Below are 17,833 nucleotides of genomic sequence, written 5' to 3' on the forward strand. Positions count from 1 at the left end.
AGTGTTTACTTCCTTTTTATTATATTTTTATTAAATATTTATTTATTTGTGGAAAATACTTTGTCATCTAAAGTATGTTTATTTTACAAATGTATTTTTTAATCCATTTTCAAATGATTTCAAATTTCTTAAATGTAAATTAAAATAAACACATTTATATCGGCCACCCTGGTTTCCAAGATATTGGCATAGGCTGTCAAAAAAACAATATCGGTCGACCACTAGTACTGAGAATTGACAGCAATATCAGTTCTTATTGATCATGAAAGTAATTGGGACTTTTATTGAAATCTAGTCACAGCTACACACAAACTTGCCAAAAAGGGACTCGATTTAAATTTCTATGATTGATTGTGGCTCAATTTGTCCAATTGGTAGTATTCTGACTTTTGTTGTTATGCTGATAATTTAATTTGTAATATAAAGGTTTGTATTTCTATAACTTTCATAAAAGCTTATATAATAAGTTATAAATTAAAAGATAAGTTATGTAATAAGTTAGAAGGAATATGATTATTTAGACCAATGTGTATCCAAAACAAAGACACCTGAATGATTTAATTCCTTTGAGAAAAATATGTGTTTCAAAGATTCTACATGGAATAACAAAGTTCTCCACTTGTATTTCTCTTCTTGTAAGTAGTTCCCCCTAATATGTATATATCATGAGACTTTCAAGAGTATGAGAAAGATTGCTGAATGTCAGATTGGGAACAAATTCCATGACTTGATGGCAGTGAAAGTTTGGGAATGAAGCCTTTTCGAGTCAGTATGAAAAACATTCCATTATTTGCTTGGAGCATTGTGCTGTAATGGCTGCCAATTTGGCCGGTTAAATGGAACAATATTACCCCACTTTTTCCAGAAGTTTCTTTGTGCAGAATCTTTGGGTTTGATAGGTTTGCAATTTGCAGACAGTTGTTTTGGTCTCTTTTTGGAACTGCCTTTTTTTTTTTTTTTTTTTTGCTTTAACTACAGTCTGACATAGTTGTAAAAGATAAAAGCAAACTAGTCACACAATTTAAAAAAAAAAAAAAAAGTGTATTTAAACAACAAAAGCAAACTTAACATGTTGATTTCATACAATGTTTTACTGTACACTCTATTCATGTTTAATTCACATATAGGTAGTAATTACAAATTTAGCATATAAATAATATTCAGAACATTAAAGTAAAAGTCAGCTGGGAAAGATCAGTGACTTGGGATGAGTTCCTTGCCCTCTAATTAACTTAGCAGGCATCTTAATTTCAGCTAAAGTAAGACAATTTAACAGTACTAGAAGGTGTCAGAAATTCACAGAGTTCTGAGGAATACTAGAAGCTTGACTGCAGCTATTCATGATCTCACATTTTTCTAAGCAGTAGCCTCCAGTGGTTATTTACAATGGATATGAAGTTATTCTTTCAAAGACTTGTGGTTCAGGTTCATCTACAAAGTCAGTATCAAGAGGAAATCTAAGTGTTTGGGCAGCTGTTACATAACTAGATATATAATACAGGTTCTCATGGTAATAACTTTTACACTCATCTGTGCTCAGGCACCAGGAGATTGAATGACTTTTGCCTCTCGGTTTTAGTCATCATCATTTGCTATCCAAGGACTTCTCACTGTGGTGTACCTTTGATTCTGTTTTCATTGGTATCGCCCAATTGGCAGAGACTGCAGACATGTGAAACTGTTGGGGTACTGGCCGAGGTTGACGGGATTTCCATCCATACGGATTTCGTTCATGTTGGAGCGGATGTAGTATGTGTTGTTACTTTTGCAGAAGGTGTCGACAGTCATGCTTGAAATGTTATTGTTCTGAAAACACAACAAGAGAATGGGTTAGAGTACCTTCAAGATGTTGTATTTTATTTTATTTTTTTGTATAATTTCTGTGCAGAAGACTTGTTAGCATGCAAAACATGTTCAGATTTCTAACCTGTAGGTGAAGTGTGCGGACAGTCTCTGGAATGAGAGGAACCGCCTCCAGTTCATTGTGAGCAAGATACAGATGTGTCAGTTTGCTTAATTTCTGGAAGTGAGAGCAAAAGATTAAAAGAGTCATAAAATTGTCTAAAATTGTAGTTTGCTTAATTTCTGGAAGTGAGAGCAAAAGATTAAAAGAGTCATAAAATTGTCTAAAATTGTCCATTTGTCCTCAATGTGCATTGGCTAGAAATGGCGAGTTCCTTTGGCTCAATGGTAGAGCATTGCGTTAGCAGCGCAAAAGGTTGTGGGTTCAATTCCCAGGGACACACATACTGGCAAAAAAATGTATAGCCTAAATGCACTGTAAGTCGGTTTGGATAAAAGCGTCTAAATGCACAAATGTAAAGGTTTTTAAACAGGTAGTGTAATTTGTGCCTCTTTACCTTGAAAGCATTTGACTTGATTCCTTTGGTCCTCAGTTTGTTGTGATTAGCATTGAAGGAGACTAATTTCGCCGGTAGCATTGGTAGCTTGACCAGCTGGTTTTCGGCTAGGGAGAGCTCCTCTAGCATGGTAAGCTTAGCAAACGCACCGTCTTCAATCTCAGAAATGATATTTCCAGTGAAGTCGATTCTCTTCAGAGTAACTATAGTAGATGAATGGAAATGGACAGAAGAGCATTAAACTGATAATGTGAAGGTTAACGTCATATGTTAGACACCTAGACAGTTTGGCGTAGAAATGACACTCCTGCCATCCACATGGTTAATTTTTTCGTAATTACTGCAGTTTTTGTTTGTTAAAAGTTTTATGCTCCTTTTAACTTTTTTTTGTGCTGTTAAAAGCCACCTTATTATTGAATGTTTCATTAGCATCAATTGTGAATACCCTATATACATTCAACAAATTATCAAAGAAACTTTAAAAGCCTTTGATGCATGAGGCCCCTAAAGGCCTCTAGCTAACTTTGTTGTACCCATGATGCACTGCTGCAAACAGAGGAGTTTACCACATTTGCAAGTTTTTGTCAACACACATGTTTTGTAGGATGTTGTGGTTCCGAAATGTGATCGATGTCTTTATGCAACGGAAAAACTTGCGATCTCTTGTAATCACATTGCGGTTTGTATATCATGTCCCTTAACATTTGGAAATCTTTTGGATGAAATGGATTCTGGGTTGTTTCTGAAAAGAAGCAGCTGTTTGCCTCCTGCTCTCCTTAAGGGCAATCCCTTATCCTGTCCACAAGGATTGTATTTGTTCCCCCAACAAAAAAGGGCGGTCAACGAGAATGCCAGAGCAAGTCAAGTCAGGAAGAACTCACCGACATCTCTGAAATCTTTGACTGTTATCTTTTTTATCTTGTTGTACCGAGCGTAGAGGTAGTTTGTCTCCTTTGGCAGAGCAGGCACTGACGTCATCTCTGGGTCGACCTCCTCACAGTAGACAGATCCAGTTAGACACACACACAGTAGACAAGTTGGAAGGTCTGGAACATGTACAAAATTTCATTCAAAAGTTAATGAAGCTTCCCACTCACATAGACATAACTCGTGAACAAATAAGGGCTCTTGTGAGCAACATGTGGTTTTTAAAAAGAGCCCATCACTCATTCTTTTCAGACAGTTGACCAGATGTCCGTTGTTCCTTACCTGAAGGGTCTCCTCCAGGTGGCAATGGGGTAGAGTCATCGGGGGTGTCGGCAATCAGAAGGGCGTAGATATCATCTGTCGCTCTCTGTAAAATGGCTTCATTAGTTGGTACGGTTTTTGACAAGTATGCCACATTCAGGTTGAACATCAATAATTGATGTCTTGTCTTGTTTTTATTAAAAAAAAATTATTCCCAGCCTTTGCATTAATGTTAATCAAAAAATTAATGTTGTTTGTCATGTCATGTTTCAAACCTGCATATGGAAGCCCATTTCTGTCACTAAATAAAAAAACTTTGACTTTTTTTGTAATTATTGATGTAAACTCAAAATTTATTGTGTTTAATTTTATAAGAGTTGTGTGTTATATATTCGCAGTTGTAAGTTAAAAAAGTCCAATTCAGATGGAAAAAAATACTATTCAAAGAGATTTTCTTTCTTACAATTGCGAGTTTATATCTCACAATTCTGACTTCATAACTCGGTGTGAGAAATAAAAACTCACAATTCTGGGAAAAAAAATTTAACTGTAAGATTTAAACTCGCAACTGTGAAAAAAAAAAAAAAAAATCAGAATTGTGAGATTAAAAAGTCGCAGTTACCTTTATTTATTTTTATTTAGTAGTGGAAATGGGCTTCCATACCTGTATGACCTTCTTCTGTAGAACTCAAAAGGAGGAATTCTGAAGGATGGAGAAAGTCCTGTGTATTTGGTTACAATGAAGGATAACTAAAAAAATAAACTAAAAAAATTACTAGCCAATGGCGAGGTGTCCGTAAAGGGTTGTTTACATTAAAAAAGATTGACATTTATCTTATTTACAGACAGTATTCCCATCAAATGTACTGTTTACTATTGCATCTGGATCATTTAGTAGCATTCGAAAACATGGCTATTTTATCAAGCACCAAAAGACAATATTTTCGGTGAATAGTTTCTTGAACTATATGAATTTGTACCTTTTCTTCACAGAAAGCCCTTGTATTGCGCCAGAAGACGTGATATAAAGCATGAGTTTTTTTGTCACTTTTGAGGAAAATTTGCATCCTTTTTGAAAATTTGAAGCTTCGAACCTTGTTCGTTATCAATGCATGAAAAAACAGTCATCTCCCTTTGTGTTTCATGGATGAAAAAAGTCATGACATGGGGTTTGTAATGACATGAGGGTGAGAAATTGATGACAGTTTGTTTTTTTGAGTATACTACTCTTACATCCTGTTCATGAATAACTGTTATCTCTTTGGGCTTGTTGGGACGAGCATCTGTTTGGACCTGTGTGTCTTCAGGCATCTGTTAAATCACCCTGACAGTGTCTGACCCCATGAGTTAGCGTGAAGCTGTGGGTGGGAGAATTTGAGCCTGAGGGAACTCCTCTAGAACAGACTGCTGACTAATCAGACAGCTTCCACACAGTGCCGGGCAGCTGTTGAGTTGTTTATTTGAACAAAGCTGTATGGTTTCAAAACCATCAGTATATGGAAGTAATCTGATTTTATGGTGGAAATGTAAGATATGTAAACCTGCAAATGTGTGGTATAATTTACTTAAGCTATAGCAAAACCATTTTAAAAGTCACTTAGCTTACTTTAAATGTGAATAATCGTGTAATTTTGAATTGTTTACATAGTACAATATTAATAATCAATAATAATTGTTTTTTTAAATTGCAATGCAGCAAATTTATAATCTTAATACTGAATATATTTGACATGTTAATCAGTTAGTTTTTATATTAAGTTTACATTTTTAATTATGTATATGTGCAACACTTTAGAATGGGGAACACACATTCACTATTAACTAGGAGTTTTCCCTTAATAAGCTCCTAATTTGCTGTTTATTAATAGTTAGTAAGGTAGTTAAGTTTGGGTATGGAGTAGGATTAAGGGATCTAGAATATGGTCATGCAGAATAAAGCATTAATATGTGCTTTATAAGTACTAATAAACAGCCAATATGTTAATAATATGCATGCTAATAAGCAACTAGTTAATAGTGAGAAATGGTCCTTAATAGTTCACATTATAAACATTTTAATTAAATCAGTTTATTTAAAACATTTATTGTAGGTCATTTTTTAAATATAATAGATATAATTATATGTGTTGCATTAGATTTTTTATGTGTCGTATATGGCTTAGTTAAATATTGAAGTGGGAACAAGCAAAGTCAATTGAACTAAACACAAATGAAATCAAATGAACCCCAAATTAAAATACATAAATAAAATAGACAAGCAGTAGACAAAAACAAACCCATTTCTAAATATTCTGTTCTGTCAGCCTTTGCATAAGATAACAATTAGTCATGGAATAAAAACACAAAGTTTACCTTATTCCTCTGTGCCCTTACATCAGTTTCCTCAGTAAGTGCTACATCCTCCAGTCTGTGATGCCTGTGAGTGTGATAGTGTGCATCAGATGCTGAGAGCACCCATGATGCCACTATAACTGCTGATATGAGCATTCTCAGCCTCGTTCCCATTGTATCTAAAGACTCTGGGATGTGTTCTGCCACGTTAAAGAGCAGAAGCGCAGTGCAGGCAGTGGTTGGCTATTTTCTTGGTGCCTGTGAGTAAAATGTGATCTGTCAAATCAGGATTTTAAGCCCCACCACAGGCTGCCAGAGGAGATCCTTAAGTGGGAGTTTATGGAACAGACCTTAACCCTTCACGTTCCCATTTGAGCTGATCAGACCACTGTGTCGCCTGCAGGGTTTGGCCATGTTTGTGGTCCATTGGAAAAAATAGTTTGTAAAAAAGAAACAGAAGGCAATGAAAAGGACTGTTAGTTTTGCTTTGGAGATTTATAGCTCAGAATTTTATGTATGTTGATCTCTTGGAACATGATGCATGTTTGGCTTTTCTTAGCTCTGTATTTTTCTAATTAATCTTTTTTGCTTTTCTCAGAGAAGCAAGAAAAGCAACACGACAATGGGAGGACAATGTTAACACAGAAATGTGACAGGGTATGGATCTTTAGACTTTTCTAGCTTTGATAGCGTTTTACAGTAAATTCACTAGGAATAAAGAGTAGCTTGGTTAGATTTGCAGAAATCTGCAAAAATACAATGATAATTGCAGGGCTTAAAGTTCTCCGGCACCGTGACGGATCTCTGACGTGTAGCGTTTGGCTGAAAAAAAAAAAAAGTCGTCCTACATTTAAAAACACTTGTTGAAATCACGTTCGAGTTCATGAGTTCGCCTACCAATGTATGAGAGGAACACAGCTTTCACTCTCAACCAAATTAACATGACTAGCCAATCAGAAGTTTTTGCTTTTATAAACACGAGATGCGAGACGAGTTCACACATGATCTCTTAACGGTAATTTACCAGTAAAGACTGTATGTGTCAAAGGGGCTAAACTCTTCCTCTGCATATGCGGTGAGTTTGGGTTGCTTAACGTTCATCTGGGAAAACTCACTTGATTTGTAACGTTAATCATTTAAACCTATGCCAACACAGGAGAATACATCAACATATTTCTAAATATGTGATTTATTGTACATCACAATTTCAAAATAAAAGTTTCTGACTTGCCAAATATTAAAATTAAATGGATTTAAACTTCGTTGAATCACATGGAACATCACCAGGCCGTTGGCGCCCTCTGCAGGTATTTGTTATAATCTAGGCATATTACATTATGTATTTAAAAGTAACGATATCCGCCATATGCCTGCGATTTTCAAATTTTCCTTTCTCTTTGGAGTGTTACAAAAACTCTTGGTGAATAAAGAAGATCTGTGAAGTTGCCAAAGACGTTTGTTACGTTGAGGAAAGCAAAAAAGTCCCAAATCCAAAGAGAATCTTCTCGTTATAAAAGTTAACGCTCATTCCACGCCCCTGGAACGGCTCGTTCTAACACACCCCCACATATCTCTATAACCGTCAGTTATGTGGGAAATTTGCGTAACGCCCGCACAGATGTTCACACAAAGCAAAGAAGGCGTATCTTTTATTCTCATTGTAGTATTTTGTTTTTGCCCGCCGCCGCCATGTCGTATAGACGCTGTGTGTTTCACTGTGAAAGCGATAACTACTATTTGAACTTATTTGTTTGGCCTTCAAAAAGAGGACGATATCCGCCTGGGGCTGATCCGTGCTGGTCGCTGAGGAAATACATCAACTGTGGATCGCAGAAGCGGCTTTCACCGTGGACGAAGCGGAGTCCAGCCTGGGGTCGTCACATGTGGTTGCTGCAAGACCAAGGTGCGCTCCTTCGTAGAATCCACCTGCTGCACCGTTCTCAAGATGCCCGCCTCTGCTCATTCAACCCAGCTCTAGGCCTCTGGCTACGGCTCACTCAAGGCCACAGAGTGTGACGTTGTTCCGTTGAGAAAGCAAAACTACTTTGTTTTTGCTTTCCAAAAGAAAACACGACTAGAAATCATGTTTATATCACGTTTATAATGGGTTTTATGTTTATGTCTCTCGTCGCTCCGGCCGGTACAAAGGCTTCACAATATGTTAAGAGGCATAACATTTCCGTCTCACGCTTGAGGCATTTGGCCAATCACAACGCGCTGGATAGCTGGCCAATTACAGCACACCTCACTTATCAGAGTGATGAGCCTTGTGAAAATCAACATGTTTCAGAAGGCGGGGCATAGAGGATAAACAATAATGTACTGTATGTGGAAAATAATGTGTTTTTTTTAACCTTAAACCACATAAACACATTTCATTAAACCAAATACACAAAATAATGGTATTTGGTGGCTTGAAATATTTTTTCTCTACAAAAGGGGGGCCCGGCAGAAAACGTTTGGGAACCACTGGCCTACTCAAACACAATATTTAATTTAATTTAATTTATTTCATCATAAAGGCCTACCTCATGTTGCACGTTTGCACTTTTTGAGAAAAACAGTGGCACAATAAAAAAAGACTTTTCAGGTCTGTGTCCAATCCCTCACTTTTTCTAGTTATATGAGGTAAAAATATTTTGTCTGTAATTAAATATAATATCGATATCGCCTGGACAGTGTAAAATATCGTGATATGAATTTTAGCTCATATCGCCCACCCCTACTTGATTGGCAAAATAATCATTAGTTAAGCACTAGATTAGTTAAAACATTTCAAAATACAACTGCATTGTTTTACCTTTTGTGATTAAAAGACAAATATTTTGTCTTTTGAAAATTTGTAAGTATGAAAACATTGTCTCATTCTAGTGAACCAAGTATCTGCATTTTGTCTCAGCTTGTGAGCTAAGTGTATTGTCACACCCCTAGTGTCTATGAGCATGATAAAGTTCATAATTTTCCAAGTGTATGACATAGCTTTCATTCTTCAGGTCAATCATATATTCATAAGAAACAAAATCAGTTTGAGATTAGTTTGTTGATCAGTAAGTTGGGTTTTTTTTGAAATGTTATAGTTGAAACAGTTATTTTTTTCTTTGTATGTTTTGAAATGTTTGTGTTATTTTGTTTCATTAGTTTATTTATTATAATTTGAAAGATGATAACAATATTGACTGATAAGTGAGATTTCTTTTGAACAAAACAATTTCAGAAATGTTATGTTTTAGATTGTAGGTCATCTTGTGCCCTGTCAAGGACAAAGCTAACCAGCAAAACTTGATATCAAAAGCATCCTAAATGCTACATGTGTTTGCACTATATTGTAGTGAGTAATCTTTCTTGTTATTGCTGTTTCAAATATCCCACCATAAGCTGTAGTCTGAGCCTGTCCAGGGCTAATGGCAATGGCAGATATGTTACTGGTTAGTTTCAAGGAAAATAATTTTCTTTTTCTGTTTGCCAAATAACTCTGTGTATGTGTCTGCCCCCGCAACCCCCAAACCCTGGAAAAAAGTTCAGGCTCAGGATTTTTAATTTTTTTTAATTATTATTTATTTATATTTTTGCTTTAACCGCTGTGATTGGGATAGATACCAGGACATTAGGATAGAACAGGTCCAAATTTCCAAATTCTTTGGTAATAGTTGTCCGTCACTGTATCTGAACTGTGATTAAACATTTTCAGTCTGTTTGTGTGATTTACAAGTTTGCCTAAATACATTTCATTAAAACCAAATAAAATGAATTACAAAAGAACAACAGAGCTCTTCTATAAAACAGACACTTTAAGATTAAAGTGAAGAAAAACATGTTTAATAGGAAACATGTGACCGTTTTACGGAGGGCACCTCGGCCCCTCGAAATAAACATGTAAGAGATGAAAATAGAGAATGAATAACATTACAGGTGTGTTAACAATTATGCCAACCTGTAAAAATTTACTGTACTGGGAAAAGGGCCAAATACTTAGAAATGTTTTTACAGTGCTGTTCATCTGTGGTTCATTTCTCCATCAGGGTGGTTTCTTCACCACATGACTTGATTTGGAGGATTTCAAATGTTTCAATGTAATTCCTCTACTCTAAAAAACTGGAGTGTTAGATTGTGCAAAAATACTTGTTTTTATTATTGAATAGTCAGAGGGTTATGAACCGCTAGTCTGTCACGGAAGTCTGTATAATTAGTAGCAATCGACCGCGGCTGATTTCAACGATAATTTATTTGTCCTGTGATTTTGATGAAAAATAATAATTTTTGATATTTAAACGTAGTTATTGTTTTGTTATATCAAGTCTTCCAATAAACAAAGCCATCTAGTGAGTCTTTAAAGTGTAGCGCCCCAAAAATGGTAATACATTACAGTTTGTTCAACAAGATGTTTATTCCATTAAACTAATGGGCTATCATTATATTTGCATGCAATAACATTGCTGTATTGTTTATTTTACTTTATGTTAGATCCTCTTAGATACTTTTCTGGCTTCAGTAGCATTTCACCAGAAAACAAAGTTTTGCTATTTATTACATTTTGCAGGAATTCACATGCATTGCAATGCAGTGTTTTAGTGTAGATAAATGCTTTACATTGTATTTATGGAGAGATAAGTGACATTGTGCAAAAGAAAAAAAATTAATCTGTACTTTTTCCGTACATAGCAATTCAATTTTGGCCACATTTTATGATAATTGAGATGCATTAAAGAATAACCATGCAAGCAGAAAATCAAATAGAATGTTCAAGCAGCAATGAACTGAATGATTAATATATGTATTTTTTTTTTAATAATATTTCAATAGTCTTAGTCTTATACTTTGAATAATGAATAGTTTGGTGTGTTGAGCTGTGTCTGACAAATCTCAAAAATCTATATAATCTCTCTAGTTGATAGCTTTGTTGCCTCCAGGCCTTTTTGGTCGGTCAGGTTTTTCATATTTTTTGGTTTCAGAGTCCTCTTCATCGTCCTTCCTTTGGTTTCCATAAAATATCATTATCAGCCTTGGGAAACATCTGTAAGCGTAGTAGTCCACTGGTCCTCTCAGCTTATTGTTGTCAAGACGAATGTAGGTCAGCATGTTAGGGTTGCCAAGATCCAGTGATGGACACATCAGAGAGATATTCAGATCTGCAAAGAGACATATGCCATTACTAGAATGATACGTTTGAGTAAAGTAAGGATGTGCTAAACATTTCTTGAAGAGACCTTCATGTTTTAGATCAATGAGTTCAGTCCTACCTTTGAAGTCATTGTGATTTAGATAAAGATGTTCCAAGGTCCTGGGGACAAAAAACGGTTTGAAGAGCTGGTTATGGCCCAAATGGAGCTCCATCAGTTTGGAAAGGTTAAAGGCATTGTATGCAACAGATTTAAGTTTATTGTGTGGCATGCGAATGGACAGAAGATTAGGAGTCTTCTTAAAGTAGCCTGCCGGTATGGAGCTGATTAAGTTGTTTTCCAGTGATATCTGCTGGATCGATTCTGGAAGGTCTGCTGGCATGGACTTGAGCTTATTGTTGCACATGTTGATTTGCATGAGGCTCTTCATGTCAGATAGGATCTTTCCTTTAATACCTGCATCGGTTAGTCTGTTGCTGCACAAATCCAGCACTGTAAGTTTCGTAAGCTCGCGTGTGGCATCAGCTGGTATCTTTGAAATTTTATTAAAGCCCAGATGAAGCCTTTTAAGGGTTTTTGGCAAAGGAGAAGGAATGTCTTCCAGATTATTATGCTCAAGGTGTAACTGAATGAGTTCTTTGAGTGTACTAAAGACATCTTTATCCACCTTAGATGATTGGAGTTTGTTGTAGCTGAGGTTGATTTCCCTCAGGGATGTAGCGTTAATGAAGGGCTTTGAAGTTATCTCTTCTATGTCGTTATGCTGAATGTACAAGTGGCGAATGTGTCTTGGGATGTTGGGAACTGCCTTGAGTTTTCGGTGGTCGCAATACATGGCAAAAGGATAGGACGAGGGGCAGAAACACTCGCTGGCACATTCGTACCAATACGTTAATTGCCCATCGTAATCAGGTTGTTGAGGTACAGAAAGTCGAGGATCTTCAGGCAAAGAGTCATCTGTGTCGTAATCCAAATAGTTGGCTTCATAGTCTTGAGAAAGAACCAGAACTCCAGAAAGCAAAAGCAGAGACAGTATTTTCAAGATGTGTGATGGTGTCATGGTTTGGTGTGCTTTTCCTGTTTATCTGTCTGGAACGGACACAAAGAAGAATTGTATTTTGATTATTATAACATGTTTATTAGGAATGCCGACGCTAAATCTTGTTTATTCCCCTCCCGGTGTATTTTATAGTGTTTTTATGCATTTAGATCACATTGCTATGACTGAAGTAATCAATATAATAGTAATATCTTCAATATTTTATTACAAAAATATTTAATTTAGACTGGGTTCCACAAAGAAGCAGAAATAGAAATGTGAATAGAAAGTGATCACAGCTGAAATGATCCAAAATGAGTTTTCAAGACTTTTGCAAAAGACTAAACACCTCTAATTGCACATACTTTGGGAAATATGACATTTTTCTGCAAATGTTGATATTTGTTTAGCATTCTCTTCTGTTGTAATGTCTGGGATCAATTATCTCAGCAGGGTTTTTACTGTGGCTGTTGAAGGTGGGACCTCAGTGGTTGACTGACCTAGTATTAATAGGTATTTATATTTTTTTTCTTTCTCACTTCTAAACACAAACAACCATTTTGGAGAGGTGGACACTCCCTGCAATATGAAAGAACTCTGTCTTCCTGGATTATTATTTATATTTGATGTAATATTCTCCTACACTTAAATAATGTAGTTTGGTCGTAGTTATAATATGAGCTGGTAAAGCTGCTAGAAAAGTGATCCAAAAAATACAGCGAGTTTAAATTTTAAATTTAATTTAACTACTGTAACTGCTCAGTATGACAAAGTTTCTCTCCGTAGTAATTTTCTTGTCTTCTGCAGAACTTTGACATGTTGGTATGCCGGCTATGATTTTAATGTTTCTCCATTAAATAATGACTTATTCTGTAAATTTGAAGCTCGTTTTCATTAATCAATCATAGTAATCTCTTTCATAGAGTGAAACCACATCTGGAGGATTGTTTACATTTTGATTGGCCTTTTGAACGTGAGAAAAGACAGGCATGTCTTTTCAAAAGCACATTTTAAAAAGCACATTTTTAAAATTCTGAAATGAACTATTTCTCCTTAAACTAAGTTTTAGATACGCATTGTCATTTAAAAATGGAACTTGACTTTGGCATGTAGGTTGCTTAAACCTCTATTTATAGTAGTGCTCAATTCATTTTGCAGACACGAATTTGAATGAAATAAAACCTCACACGAATCAGAATTTAAGTAATTCCCTTGATTTCTTTACTCAGCCTTATATAGTGTACGATCTTTAAAATCATGATGGCATACCTGTGGGGTTGTTATTCTCTCAGTGGGAGGCCGAAGTGAGATTGTGAACACCAAGCGCCCAAGATGAAACCCAGCAGCAGGGGACCGCTTCAGCTTGAACGATGTTGCCTAAAGCGGGGAAATGTTTTTCTCCTGGGACGAGCGTGAAAGATTTACCTCTGTGGTTTCCCCCGCAGCAGCATTAGGCGTTTCAGGAGAGATTGAGATCTGCCTCTTTTACTGTGGAAGTGATTCTGGAAGCGTTTGGTTGCATGTGTTCGGTGACCTCAGTAAAGCCTCGTGGTCTCATCTGATTCTTCTTTTCCCCTTTTGTTCAGTTGAGGTGAGGTTGAAGTTTCCAGACATAGTTCTGGAAGGAATAGCCTAGTATCCACTCCACATTATTGCATGTGGACAGTAAAAATTTAACCCACTAAATTAAGGCCAGACTCATAACAGGTGTTGCACTAGTGCAGCTAATGTGAAGCAAGATTTAAAGTGTAATATTAACTCTATATAATAAATATTATACTATATACAGTATGTATATAGTAAATGAAAACCAGAACTAGCCAGTGTTCCTCCAAAATATTTATTAAGTGAGGAAGATGACAGTCGGCAAAACTGGCCTAAAATGCATTGCCGATGATTAAGTGGGTTCAATTTAATTGGTTTAGACATTTCTAGCTCACTTTATGGAGGCCTTCTGCAACTTGACTACTTTTTCCAGTGCTTGTAATGTATCGGAGTTAAACCACAGACGGTCTCTCAAGACCCGTCTACAGAGTGGCGTTTTTTTGTTTTTTTATTTTTTCAGAGTTGGCTAGACAGACCCCTTAGCACTCATTCTGTCAGCTGAAAGATTTGTTTTTGCTGCTGCCCACATGGCAGACACTGAGAAGTCTCTGCATCATGAATGCTACTGTGGGTTGAAAAAAAAAAAGAACAGTCAGGATTGTGATCCCAAGAGGTTCTTTTGAGCCATTTTTGTGATGAAGGGGGTGAAAACTGAACAAAATGTGTTGGCAAGCCACATTTTTCGGTCTTTGATAAACGAAGCCTGGCTTATTTGTTGTCAAAATGTGACTTTAACATGCAGGCTTGGGAAAGATGAGCAGTTGCATGCAATCTACAAAGCATGGGCAATGCTCTTTAGCAATGTGCAAATATTAGGATGACTATTGCTTATGGGGAATATGCAAATGAACATATGCATTGCATTTTAATTGTCACACTTGTGCTTTCTTGACTAGGAAGTGCGAATATACGTTTGCAATCATATTTGAGTTTTCACCACAGTGCTTACATACCTATTGATCTTAATGACATATTTTTCCAGTTAAATAAATGTTTAGCGTTGACTGACACAAAAGTAGTCTTGGTGTAAACACCATTTGTCGTAGTTTTACCTCCATGCAAGTACCATGATTTATATTTTATGGCCCATTTAAACCTTTTTAAAAAACCCTGAATCCACAAATGTGTGTCTGAACAAAACGGTGTTTAGAGATTTTTTTGGAAAATGTTCCAGAGGAGGGAAGTGGTCTGGTGGCCCTCTTGAAATACGCTGATAAAAACAAGCTGGGTGGTTGTTTTCTGTCTTAGTTCAAAGGTGTTTACTCTGGAGGGAAATTGGATGGGGGAAAAGCATGAGGTGTGTGTAAAAAAGATCTAAACTAGACCTAGAATCAGTTCTTCATAGTTATTTGCTGCTCACATTTTACACAAGCTTACTTTGCGTTTGCAAGAATTCACCCTCTTGTACTATTTGAGACCCTAAGGTTAATTAACTAGCTCAAAAAAATAAAAAATAAAAACATTGAAGAACTGAAGTATCTGAAGCAGCGAACTACAGTGATATCTGATAATATCAGATATTTCATAATGATTGATTCATCACACAAGTGGAAAAATTACTGTGCAGAATTGTTCACATCCGAGGGTTTACGCTGATTGTGATGTATTGGTGTAGCTTTAAACCATTTCAAATCTGTGTCCAAATCCCTCAGGTGATTTCTGGGGCTCAGAGATCCTAAATGATCCAAACCTGTTGAGAGTTTTTTTGGAGACGCCGGTATGCAAGACGTGGCAGCAGCAAATCAGGCCAACCTGAAGATTTGTTCCATATGTTTCCTGAGCAGAGCCTCTCTCTCTCTGTAGCCTCCAATCCTCTATGTTGTTTTTCCCCCCATCTTAACCCATTCAGACCCAAAATTAAGTTTAAGGGACACAAAATAATTTTTGATTATTAGTTTTATCACATCCAGCAGTTTTGCTGTAGTATAACATTCCTTTTTACAGTGAGACCCACTATCCACAAATTTTGAAGTTGAGCTACAATTACATTATCCAGTACTGGTTTGATTTCTGTAGTACTAAATAGTTGCCATGCTTCATTCCAAAGGATTTTTCCCCAAGAAAGCATCCGTTATAGATTGAATTAACAGCATCAAATTAACTAAAATAGGAAAAAAGTTTTCAAATGACTTGGGAACCTGTTTTTGACATTCACATTTGTTTGAATAATATACAGTAATTATACAGTATTAAACAGAACTGTGCAATTAATAATTTTTTTGTCTCCAGCGATTTGCGCTTTCGCTCCTCCATAAAAGGCCAAACTTCACATTCAAATTTCACAAAATGGGATTAGCCTGATTTATTAAAGTTTATTAGATTTATTTGTGTATTTAAAACTTAAGTTGTACCTCAGGAGGCTTTCTGTGCATGTGCTCTGACACGGAAATGAACATGGACATGTGGGGCTGGACCAGAATATTCGATTATTCAAATATTCGTTCGGTGGGTTGGCATTCGATTTTCAATTTTGAGATTCGAATATTGTAATTTATTAAAATTTTTTCTCGAACACATGGCGTCCCTCACGAAACGGTTCTCATCCGCCCTTGAATATGAATTGCCCATGAGTGAACGTCATGATTCAGTTCATCTGGATGAGAAGACAAAAATACCAAGACCTCAGCTGTGTGGGAGCACTTTAAATTGAGTGAGGACAAAGGCAGTGTGCCAAATATGTGATTTGAAACTGGCGTACCACAACAACACATCAAAAAAATCACCTGAGTTCTGTAAGTATGCCTATAGTATATTGTTGGAGTCAAAAAAGAAAACAGTTGCTTTTATCCGCCATGTTAATCAGTAGTTTTAGACATGATGAAAACGTGCACTTAATTTGCTTTGAAAATACTTGTGTATACGGCAGTCATAAAAAAAGTACAGTAGCACAGCTTAATAATAGTTTATTAAAAGTATTGTTCTTAACAACAGACTTGTGTGTTTTGTATCACTGGTGCAGTGTCTGTTCCTGCAGCATATGACCCCTGCCCGCGTGAGGCACGCTGCTTCTGGCTCGCACTATTCTGTAGTTTATTAAAAGTTTATTCATTCTGAACGTGTCGCGTGTCCATATTGCACCAAAATGCGACACTGCACTCCCTCGGGTCCGTTGAAAATCGGTTGAAATCGATTGTGTCAGTACGTCATAAAAAATACAAACGCAGATTCCTGCAGTATATTTTACTGTCGGGAATATGCGTTGCATTGTAGTCGCTTCGCAACATCTACTGTCTTGTTTACAATGGACGTGACAAAATGTTGAAAATCGTTTGTTTGTGTCAGTACGTTCTATAAATTGCAGCACGCTGCTCGGGAATATGTCAGCCGGTGTAGACATCCACTGTTGAGAGAAGAATATTCTATTGTATTTTTTGCCAGCCGCTCGCCCCCGGCCCTCCCTCTGAAGCTTCGAATATTCGAAGCTAAAAAAGTCGGTGTTGATCACTACCTAAGTTTTCGGACCAGCCCTAAGGACATGTAAATTCAACTTTTAGCTTAAAGTGCATGCTTTAAATGCTCAAATACAAAAAACGTACAAAACACAAAAATGTGTCATTACTCACATTTGTGATCATTCAGGTAAACCCTCGTCAGGTATGTCTTAAGTCAACAATGAAGTCGAGAATGAAAATACATGCGTAACAGTAAATTAGATCCGTGCAGCTCTTAAAGTGACAGTGGTCTATATTTCTGCTGCCGACTGTGTGCTTAATAACAACCAAACAACAAAAGACAGACAGAATCACTCACGGCTCTTGATTGAAGGAGTTTTGTAGCTTTAATAAGAAACATAGGATGCTGTTTTATTTTACATTTGATTATTACAATTCTGTAGTAGGCTGTTAGCTGAATACTTTGCATAAAACACTTTAAGCACAATTTGTTTAATTTGTATCTTTATTGTATTTGTCCTTTGCTTTTTTTGTCTTTATTGTATCACTGTTTAATGAATTTTCAGTCATTTTTGAGGCCTTTTTTTTTTTTTACTTATATGAGTTACCCTATTATTCTGCTGTGGTATCGAGAATTGTGAAATTTCGCTGGTATCTAAAATGTAGATGTCATAGCTACCTTTGATTTTATATTGCTATCTTAAATAAATCACTTGCATAAAGTGGCCCACTCATAATCGTGTTAAATAATCGTTATTACAATATTGACCCAAATAATCATGGTTATGATTTTTGCCATAA

General features: G+C 36.3%; 3 protein-coding genes across 3 annotated transcripts in view; 1 reads left to right on the top strand and 2 right to left on the bottom strand.

Moving 5' to 3' along the window:
- The window catches only part of LOC109047063 (centromere protein P), a 56,921-nt gene that overhangs the window by 10,516 nt on the left and 28,572 nt on the right, over window positions 1–17,833 (top strand). The gene's annotated exons all lie outside the window — the stretch shown is intronic.
- Window positions 1,073–6,185, bottom strand: ogna (osteoglycin, paralog a). The gene is made up of 6 exons (XM_042711726.1): window positions 5,901–6,185; window positions 3,570–3,654; window positions 3,242–3,406; window positions 2,361–2,563; window positions 1,928–2,020; window positions 1,073–1,806 (listed from the first exon to the last, which is right to left on the bottom strand). Exons 1-6 carry the CDS (start codon window positions 6,051–6,053, stop codon window positions 1,636–1,638), a joined length of 870 nt encoding a protein of 289 aa, XP_042567660.1. The 5' UTR covers window positions 6,054–6,185; the 3' UTR covers window positions 1,073–1,635.
- On the bottom strand, window positions 10,661–13,468 carry omd (osteomodulin). Its single transcript, XM_019077981.2, has 3 exons — window positions 13,305–13,468; window positions 11,117–12,085; window positions 10,661–11,005 (listed from the first exon to the last, which is right to left on the bottom strand). Exons 2-3 carry the CDS (start codon window positions 12,054–12,056, stop codon window positions 10,761–10,763), a joined length of 1,185 nt encoding a protein of 394 aa, XP_018933526.1. The 5' UTR covers window positions 12,057–12,085; window positions 13,305–13,468; the 3' UTR covers window positions 10,661–10,760.

This window comes from Cyprinus carpio, chromosome A22, assembly GCF_018340385.1.
Source record: "Cyprinus carpio isolate SPL01 chromosome A22, ASM1834038v1, whole genome shotgun sequence".
NCBI lineage: Eukaryota > Metazoa > Chordata > Actinopteri > Cypriniformes > Cyprinidae > Cyprinus > Cyprinus carpio.

Coding starts and splice junctions, on each gene's coding strand:
- ogna (XM_042711726.1), bottom strand. CDS start 6,053: ATGGGAACGAGGCTGAGAATGCTCATATCAGCAGTTATAGTGGCATCA. Junction 3,407..3,569: donor ACCTGGAGGAGACCCTTCAG/GTAAGGAACAAC, acceptor TACATGTTCCAG/ACCTTCCAACTTGTCTACTG. Junction 2,564..3,241: donor CAAAGATTTCAGAGATGTCG/GTGAGTTCTTCC, acceptor CATCTACTATAG/TTACTCTGAAGAGAATCGAC.
- omd (XM_019077981.2), bottom strand. CDS start 12,056: ATGACACCATCACACATCTTGAAAATACTGTCTCTGCTTTTGCTTTCT. Junction 11,006..11,116: donor AAATCACAATGACTTCAAAG/GTAGGACTGAAC, acceptor GTCTCTTTGCAG/ATCTGAATATCTCTCTGATG.